General features: G+C 51.9%; 2 protein-coding genes across 2 annotated transcripts; both read left to right on the top strand.

Annotated features, from left to right (window-relative positions):
• Nucleotides 1–895: 895 nt before the first annotated feature.
• On the top strand, nucleotides 896–1,465 carry Tmem217 (transmembrane protein 217). Its single transcript, XM_021633433.1, has one exon. The coding sequence runs from the start codon at nucleotides 896–898 to the stop codon at nucleotides 1,463–1,465; it is 570 nt and encodes a 189-aa protein (XP_021489108.1).
• A 2,010-nt stretch (nucleotides 1,466–3,475) lies between these two features.
• On the top strand, nucleotides 3,476–7,909 carry Tmem217b (transmembrane protein 217B). The gene is made up of 2 exons (XM_021633487.2): nucleotides 3,476–3,782; nucleotides 7,156–7,909. The coding sequence occupies exon 2, from the start codon at nucleotides 7,183–7,185 to the stop codon at nucleotides 7,735–7,737; it is 555 nt and encodes a 184-aa protein (XP_021489162.1). The 5' UTR covers nucleotides 3,476–3,782; nucleotides 7,156–7,182; the 3' UTR covers nucleotides 7,738–7,909.
• The last annotated feature ends 1,791 nt before the right edge of the window (nucleotides 7,910–9,700 follow it).

Below are 9,700 nucleotides of genomic sequence, written 5' to 3'. Positions count from 1 at the left end.
GGCTGTGTGAGAGCTTCACTCTCCTGCAGAATGTGTGTGCTAGTGCGTGGGCAGGTGCCATCAGTTAGTCATTCACGTCATGCTCTCAGGGAGAGACGGACAATGAAGACTTTGACGTGGGACTTGGTGCACACAGAGCCCTTAGTCTCAGCAAGGAGGAAGTTAGAAAAAGCCAGGGCGTATCAGTTCATTGTGGACATTTCCTTGCGGTGATGGCTTTTGTTTCTTTGGGCAATTTGGCAAACTTGGGTTTGGATCATGAGCACTCAGCTGAGAATTCCCTGCACACAGACAGGTGCCTCCCCACACAGGAGAATGGAGTTTTCCTCCCCCGGCCCCCGTGTGGGGCTTCTGTGGAGCAGAGCGCTAAGTGGTCACTGTGGACTTCAGAATCCAGGCCAGGAAAGATGAGACGTGTCCATCTTGCTTATCTGGCTCTTCTGGAACAGTCTGGGGAGCCCCCTTTCAGCCTGTGGAGAATGTCAGGCGTCTCCCTCTGTGGCTATCTGTTCTATCCCTTTGAAATAGATTCTCTCACTGAATCCACAGCTCTCTGTTCTGCTGGGCAGTGAACTCCAGGGTCTGTCCATCTCCATCCCTCCCCCTACCCAAAGACCCAGATTTATAGAAACAGGCCAGGACGGGTTTTTAACAGGCCCTGAAGTCAGCTCTGCAGCAAGCCCTTGACCCACAGGAGCCATCCAGCCCTCCTCCCAGCCTGCCTTCACCCCCAGTCAAGTTCAATATCTCCTGTCAGCCAAAGCCATTATTTCCCATTTCCTTTCTCCTCTCCATATCCAAGGAGGATGGAGAAGGAGACGGAGAGCCTGGTACTTCCTGTGTGGACAGGAACTGAATCCCTGTGGGGTTGTTTGCTTCCACAGGGGACGCTGGCATGAAGCATCAGACCTGGTGTGGACTGACAGCCAAGATGGGCACTGTGCTGTCAGGGGTGTTTTCTATCATGGCCACCCACATGCACATCATCTTCGAAAAGAAGCACCTTGGCGATGGCAACTGCACAGAAAAGGTCAAGATGCAGGATATCAACGTGCTGAGCCGCTTCTTCATCTGCTGGAGCTTCAGAATCATCACCTTCACGTCCTTCATCACCATGGTGGCCAGCTGCTTCCTCCTGTACTCGGTGTACGCCAAGATTTACGAGGGCCTCATGAGCTACACGGGCTGGATAATCACCTACGAGCTCACCAACCTGTCGGTCCAAATCCTCACGGATGAGTTCAGCATAGCCCTCGTCAGAGCCATGCGCTGGTTCGGCTTGGTGGCTCGGGCCTCCCTGCACTGCTTCTGGCTGTACTTTGTCGTCACCTACGCACAATTCATTTACAAGAGCAAAAAGCAGGGCAACATAATCTCCTACCACAGACGCATCTCCCTGGGAGCTGGAGACGCCCCACGGAGGAAATCCAAGATTGTAAACTTCATCCACCACTACAATGATTGACGGTGGATGCTCCATTCTCCATCACCGGAGGCTCTCAGGGTAGCCCTAGTCCCCCAATGCATCTTTTTTTTTTGGGGGGGGGGATTGCTTTTGGTGTGTTGGGTCTTCTTTAGCCTCAACCCCTAGCTATGTATAACCCATTATACACCTGATGAGTAAAACAACAAAAAGGAGAAAAAAATTCTTTAGTCCGTCTCTTTGAGTTTCACCCCGAACGCACATACATTGTTTATCGAGAAGTGGTCAAAGGGGCCAGGGAGCCGGAGAGCTGGAGAGCTAGCCCTGCAGTTAGGAGAGCACTTACTGGCCTTCCAAAGGACATGGGTTTGGTCCGGAGCAGCTCACTATCAACCGTAGCTCCAGTTCTGGGGGGACCAGTGCCCTCTAGTGGACTACACAGGCACTGCAGGCACCCTCACCCACTGTCTTAGTTACTGTTCTATTGCTGTGAAGAGACACCGCGACCAAAGCAATGCTTAGGAAAGAAAGCATTTAGCTGGGAGGGGGGAAGGGGCTCACTCACAGTTTTAGAAGCTTAATCCGTTATCATCGTGGCGGGGAGCAAGGCAGCGCCCGTGGGACTGGAGGAGTAGCTGAAAGCTTTACATCCTAATCCAAAGGCAGCAGGCAGAGCAACTGGGCCTGGCACGGGCTTTTGAAACCTCAAGAGACACCCTTCCTAATCCTTCTAATCTTTTAAACAGTTCTACTCCCTGATGATTAAATATTCAAATTATATGACCCATTGGGAGGGTGTTCTCATTCAACCACCTCAGCCATATGAAAGGAAAATTCAATTCTTTTCTTTTGTGAGAAAGATTATTATGTAGACAATGTTCCGCCTGCATGTACACCTGCACGCCAGAAGAGGGCACTAGATCTCACTATAGATGGTTGTGAGCCACCGTGTGGTTGCTGGGAATTGGAACTCAGGACCTCTGTTAGAAAAGCCAGTGCTCTTAAGCTCTGAGCCACCCCTCCAGCTCGGTAAATAAATCTTAAAAAAATAAACAAAAATTTAAAAAGTGTCCAGGTGGGCAGTGATGCCCTTTAATCCCCAAACCCAACAGGCAGAGGCAGGTGGATCTGCAGAGTGAGCTCCAGGACAGCAAAGGCTACTTGGCCAATCTCCGTTAAACCTGGTGTTTGCTGCTCGCTATGGACGAGGATTCAGTGGGTAAAGGCACTTGCCGTCAAGTCTGAGGGCCTCAGTTCAGTCCTACATGGTGCAGAGAGAAGTGACTCCCAGAAAGCTGTCCTCTGACCTTCACATGTGCCCTACCACACGCACACACACATACATATGCACACACACATGTAAAAAAAAAAAGTAAAATTAAAAGCAGAAAAGACATCTAGATTTTATGATTAAGGACATTTGCTACTCTTTCAGAGGACCAGAGTTCGATTCTCAACACCCACATCAGGCACCTCACAGCTACCTGTGGCCCCAGTTCTGGTGTGATCCAATGCAGCCTTCTGGCCTCTGCACATGTGTGTGGATATACGTGGAGACATATAGGTACATACAGATAAAAATTAGAATTCTTGTTTAGAGACAGGGTCTCGTTATGCAGCCTTGGCTGGCTTGGAACTCTTGTGTAGACCAGGCTGGCCTCAAACTCACAGGGCTCCTCCTGCCTCTGCCTCCTAAGTTGTGGGATTAAAGGCGTGCACCACCATATGGGGGGAGGGGAGCTTTTCTCAAAGCAAGAGAAGAGGAAGCTGAGCCAGGCAAGGCTGTTGTCTTTGGAGGGAGACATCATCGAGAACAGGCGGATGAATAGTGACAGAATTTACCAGCTTCTAGGACAGAGAAGGAGAAATTGCTGAAACACGAGTGTTCCCGGGGAGGGGCTGCCTGCACGGAGGAGGGGCGGGTGCTTTTGATGGCAGTTTAAAATGTGGCTCTGCACAGTTCATTGTTTTGCTGAGGCATAAATTCCACTTCCTTCTTTTCGGACTGGCTATGTGTGCGCGTCATTAAGTCGCTAGAGTCAGACTCTGGGCCTGTTTGTCAAAGTACGGAATTCCCCCCAGCTAGTGTCTCAGAGCCTCTTGTCCCTCTTGGCTTTGCTTTTTTCCCAGACAGAATTTCTCTGTGTAGTCCTGGCCATCCTGGACCTCACTCTGTAGACCAAGCTGGCCTTGAACTCTGCCTGACTCTACCACCGGAGTACTGGGATCACAGGTGTGGGCCACCACACCCGGCTGTGACTTCATTTCTGAATGTTAACATCGAAGGGTTTGCCATCAGCACATAGAACTGTCCTTGACCCTGTATACCGCAGTGAGCTTCATTTACATGTTAAGACAGGTAAGAGGGTTTTGGCTTGGCTTGGTATTGGATTTGCTTAAGATGGTGTCACATGTAGTCCATGTCTTTGCCATGTAGCTAAGACGACCTTGAACTTCTGATCCTCCTGTCCTCACCTGTGGAGTGCTGGGATTACATGCTTGTGCCACCAAGCTAGGATTTTTGTTTTGTTTTGTTTTTATATGGTGCTGGGAATCGAACCCAGGACTTCAATGCCCGCTGGGCGAGCACTCTACCGACTGATCACGTGTCCAGCCGGTTTGTGATGCTTCTGTCGATGTCATCGTACTGTCTGCATAGGCAATCACTTTGCTTGCAGGAAGGGTAACCTTTGTTTTCACACGCTTGTCCGGGAGGGGCGTAACTCGTGTGCTGTGGCCCCCATGCAGAGATGAGAAGGCAGCTGGTGGGATCGGTTCTCCCCTGCCAGCGTTCGGGTTCCAGTGACGGGTCCCCTGAACTGCAATCACAGAGGCTTGTGCGCCGCCTGCTGCGGGAGCTGGAACCTGAGCACAGCTGCTCATTACATACCTCACTGTTTTGGCTCGTTTTGTTTCGACAGAGTCTCACTGTGTAGTCTTAGCTGGCCTCCAACTCAGAGATCCTCCTGCCTCGACCTCCCAACAGCTGAGATTAAAGGCGTGCACCACCAAGCCCACTGCATATTTTCAAAAGCCAAAGGCGTGTCACAAACTGCAGAGAGATCAGTGTTTGCTACTGGAAGGGGGGGGCGCTCTGCAGACCCCAGTGCTACAGAGAAGCCATAAAAGTTATCCTCCGAACAGAGACCAGGCTGCAGCTCAGCGGCAGAAAGCATTCACTTCTAAAATCTGGCTCTCTCTGTGTCAACTCACGCTGCTCTAGAGAACTGTCCACAGAGGCAGGTCAGGCTCTGTTCTGATCCTACAAGGCCTCTTTCTCTCCTTAAGACACACTGCGCTGAGCTGACAAGATGGCTCAGCAGGTCCCAGAGCTGTTGCCAAACCTGTGGCCCCGGGGCCACATGATGAAAGAGAGGACTGACTCCAGCTGCCTCGTCCACACGTGCAGGCCAGAGCAGACCCGCCACCGTCCTCTCCATTTATTAAATTATAGGAAGCATTTCTTCCATTTGGATTTTACTTTTTTTTTTTTTTCAAGACAGGGTTTCTCTATAATCCTGGCTGTCCTAGAACTCACTCTGTAGCCCTGGCTGGCCTAAAACACACAGAGACCCTGCCTGTGCCTCCCACGTGCCGGGATCAAAGGCATGTGCCACCACCACCGGGCCAGTCTCCTGGGTCCCTCCAATGCACAGCTTCGTTTTCTGCGCACATAGGCGACAGATGTTCGCCAGCTGAACATTGAATGGGTAGAATGTGCAGGAAGAAACTCTGCCAAAAGCAGAGGGAAGAGTTGTATGGTTATTCGGGAGCCTGAAGTGGTGGAGACCGGGAGATGTGGACCTCTGCCGTGGGCACCCACCACACGGGCACGAAACAAAGGAGGGGGCCAGTGTGTTTGGGGACTGACATTTGTAGGAACCAGGCAGACATTCCAGATCCCCCCAGCGGCCACTCTGGAAACTACCCAGTTCACCAATGCAGGGGTGGGACGTGGTTGGCCAGGACAGCGAGGGGTCAGTACAGCTGTCCACCAGCTACGTGGGCCTCTCCATGGGCATGACTCAACGTGGGGTTCGTGTCCCTGGAGGGACAGCAAGTGCAGGAACGGTTGGGATGAACCTTATACCGGGGATGGCATCAGGTTGTGGTAGCACACCTTTAATCCCGGCACTCAAGACGCAGGGGCAGGTGGATCTCTTAGTTCGAGGCCAGCCTGGTCTACATCACCAGTTTCAGGACAGCCAGGGCTACACAGAGAAACCCTGTCTAGAAAAAAATGAAACAAGACAAAAGAATAGTAGATGTGACTGAGTGTCATGGCACAAACCCCCACCACCACCACCACCACACACACACAATGTCAGCATCTGAGGAGTTCAAGACCACCCCAGGCTCCACAGCAAGGCTGAAGTCAACCGTGGAAGGCTGTCTTATAAGGGCAGGTAGGAATGGGCGCCTGGCTCAGCTGGCTTCAGAGGCAGGAAGCCGTGGGTTCAAGTCTCAGCGCTGCATAAACCAGGTTTGCCGTGCAGGCCTGCAGTCCCATCATTCATTCGGGAAGTGGAGGAAGGAAGGTCAGGGACTCAAGCTCATCTTCAGCTGTCCGGAGTTCAAGAACAGCCTGGCTCCCGTCCTGATCCACCATGCCAGAAGACAGTTGGAGGCGACCAACGGCAGGGTTACCTTGTTCTGACTGACTGGAAAGGGCTCTGCTCTGCTCACCTCAGAGAGAAGCCAGGCCAGGCTTTCAGCTGCTTGTCCCCCTACTGGTCAGAGCTCTAGGTCACATACCTGACTGAGGGAGTCGAAGAAGATGTGTCAACGCCACATCAGCGATGTGACACCCATGGGAGCCTCCACAGGCCATGAATGTGGTACACAGACACACATGCCGGCAAAACACCCATGTCCATGAAATAAAGTAGGTCAAAGGGGAGGAAAACCAGAGGCAGCTCCTGAGAGCTGGGAGGGGCTTCCGGTGGAGGAACGAACCAATGGAAAACACACACACTGTAGATGCCAGGGAGATGACCACGTGTTCTTCACATGCCCCTCTGCCCACCTCTGACTTCACCTCCGCTGACGATTGGCTTTGCCTGGCAGCCACTCGGCCGGTGCCACAGACCTCTGTGCTGGCAGGAGTCTCCTGATGATTTCTGTCCTCACGTTTACAGGGAAGGGCCTGTAGCTTTAGCCTGGCAGAGAGTTAACCATCCCGGCCACCAAGGTGTAGCTGCGTCTTTCCATCAGCTCCTTGTCTCAGGAGATGCTTACGGGACTGGAGGGGTGGCTCAGAGGTTAAGGGCACTGGCTGCTCCTCCTGAGGTCCTGAGTTCAATTCCCAGCCACCCCATGGTGGCTCCTAACCATCTGTAATGAGATCTGGTGCCCTCTCTTTGCCTGCAGGTACAAATGCAGACAGAATGCTGTGTAAATAATAAATAAATGACACAACGGGCAGACACTTCCAGAAACATTGGCTTCGTTACGTGTTTGATTTCGAACAGTTTTTTTGGTAGTGAAGCATTCAGAAATATGTCATGGCTCCGCGCGGGCGTCCCACAGCTAGCGCACTGTGGCCAGACCTGTTTTCCCCTCAGTCAGTTCCGTGACCTCATCCAGGGTAATGACCTGCTGTTCGCTTAGAGCATGGCCCAGTCCACCTTTCCCAGGGTCACCTCCGCTCCCCCGTCCCCTCGTGAGTGACATGGGGAACCGGTTTTGGCCCGGCTCGGCCCCTCACGCTCCTTCCCGGCTCTCTCCTTCAGGGGCCACCCTGTTGAGTCCGGGAGAAAATGAACTCCAAGATGATCTCCATCACGGTGGGCATCTTCTCTATCCTCAACACCATCCAGTTCGTCATCTTCGAGCTGAACCAGATGACGCACATTGGCTTCGAAGACAAGTACAGCATCTACCTGGACACGGACTCGGAGGTGTCGTCGTGGGCCGTGGTCTACAGGCACAACATCACCACGGGGCTGTCCATCACCACCATCACCATCAGCTGCTTCCTCCTCTTCTGCCTGGACAAGAACATGTTCATCGGGCTGCTGGTCTACCCGGCGTGGATCACGGTCTATGAGCTCTTCAGCATCACCATCGTCTTCCTCGTCCACGGCACCATCAAGGAGCAGTTCAAGGAGCTGAGCCAGCTCTACCTGACCCTGCACTTCCTGCGCATGCTCCTGCACTTCTCGGCGCTGCCCTTCGTCCTCAAGCACGGCTACAAGCTCTACAAGGACCCCAGGATCGTGACCATAGCCGGCCGCCGCAGGCGCTCCTCCATCAGCACCGTGGACTCGTGGCCGCCGGTCGGGCTGGGCTCCCGCTACCGCAAGACAAACTGAACAGGAAGTGGGGTGGCGCTCAGCCACGGGGAAGCCCCTCCCTTCCCGGCCCCCGAGCTTGTCTTTTCAGGGTCTTGTTTTTGTTTTGTTTGTTTGTGGGTTCTTTTTTAGTTATATTCAGCCTGTTTCAGTACTGTCTTCCTAATGACATATAAAGTTACCTTTGAGCTGACTATTTTATTGGTGCCTATTTTTAACTCCTTATTAAAAATAATTCTCAACTGGAGAGATGGCATAAGTGGTTAAGAGCACTGGCTGCCCTTCCCAAGGTCCTGAGTTCAATTCCCAGCAACCACATGGCAGCTCATAAACATCTGTAGATCTGGCGCCCTCTTCTGGTGAGCAGGCACACATGCAGGCAGAATGCTATATGAATAGTGATTAAATAAATTTTAAAAAAAGAAAGAGAGAGAGAGAGAAAGACGTTGGGCATGGTGGCACATGCCTGTAATCCTAGCACTCAGGGAGGCAGAGGCAGGCAGATCTCTGTAAGTTCGAGACAGGCCTGGTGTACAAACAGCCAAAGTTACACAGAGAAACCCTGTTTTGGAGAGAAAAAGGGCTGGAGAGGTGGCTCAAAGGTTAAGAGCACTGCTTGTTCTTCCAGAGGTCCCGAGTTCAATTACCAGCAACAACATGGCGGCTCATAACCATCTATCTGAGATCTGGTGCCCTCTTCTGGTGTTCAGGTGTACATGCAGACAGAACATTGTATACATAATAAATAAATCTTAAAGAAAAAAAGAAAAAGAAAACCACACTTAATAATAATAATAATAATAATAATAATAATAATAATAATAATAATAAAGGACAGAAAGAAAGAAAGGCTGACTCAGGATTTCAGCTGGCCTGGAACTGTGCAGACCAGGCTGGCCTGGAATTTAGGAAGATCCACCCTCTTCTGCCTCCTGAGTGCAGGAATTGAAGGCATGTGCCACTTTGCCCTACTTCAAAGATTTATCTTTATTTTTTAATTGTGCCAGTCTAAAGCTCACTTGCCCAGAGCCAGCGTGTGCCTATCGTCAGCAGAAGCCTCCGTCAGGGCATGTGTTTCACACTCAAGCACTGTTATAACCTCATACCCACTGTGCTTAGCTTGGTTCTGGGCACGGTGCCCAGCTGGAGGCTGAGGAGGGAGCAACGAGGCGGGATAACACTGGAACACTCCTAAAGAGGGCGTGGGACATCCGAGCTAGTGACTTCCTCGCACTGCTTAGCCCCTTGGGGGCCGAAGCCCTGAGGCAGAGAGGGGCTATAGGGTGACCCTCCTGAATTATGCCCTTATAGTCTGCCCAGAACCTCCAAAACCCTGCCTCAAAAAAAACATGAACTCAATAAATAAATAAATAAATAAATAAAGGCCTGGAATCCCAGTGCTCATCACAGCAGTCATCCTGCCCCAGACCCCAGCGCACACACCACTCCCCAGGCCGGGTTCTGTGATCTGAACTCAGGTGCACATGTTTGCACAGCACTGAGCCATTCTCTAAGACCCCTAAACTGTCCGTTTGGACCGCATTCCTCCCAACCCTGAGTATCCTGACTACTGTCAATGAACCTGGAACAGCGGGAGTTCTAACCACGCCATCGGCTTCCCCCAGCAAGCTACAAGAAATAAATTTGGAGCTAGGGCAGTTCTCCACACGACAGCTAGATGGCAGTCGGTGACAAGTTTCCGTTAGCACTGTGAGCCGAAACCAGATTCTCCAAGCAGGGTTGAAACTTGCTATAGGATCTAAATCCCGGCCCCCGCGTCTTTAGCCTTTGGCAGAAGTGCAGTGGCTGAGAGCCGGGCAATGGAAGTTCCAGGAATCGGTGCAACTAAGAGACGGGATGCTGGGTCAGGTGTAGTGGGGTCATTCCCCCCGCCGAGGACACTGACGAGGGAAGATCCAAAGTTCCAGGTCCGCCTGGGCTGCCGAGAGCTCAAGGCCAACCCACGACTCAGTGTGACTCTATC

This window comes from Meriones unguiculatus, chromosome 16 (genome assembly GCF_030254825.1).
Source record: "Meriones unguiculatus strain TT.TT164.6M chromosome 16, Bangor_MerUng_6.1, whole genome shotgun sequence".
NCBI lineage: Eukaryota > Metazoa > Chordata > Mammalia > Rodentia > Muridae > Meriones > Meriones unguiculatus.
This window is presented reverse-complemented; position numbering and strand designations above follow the sequence as displayed.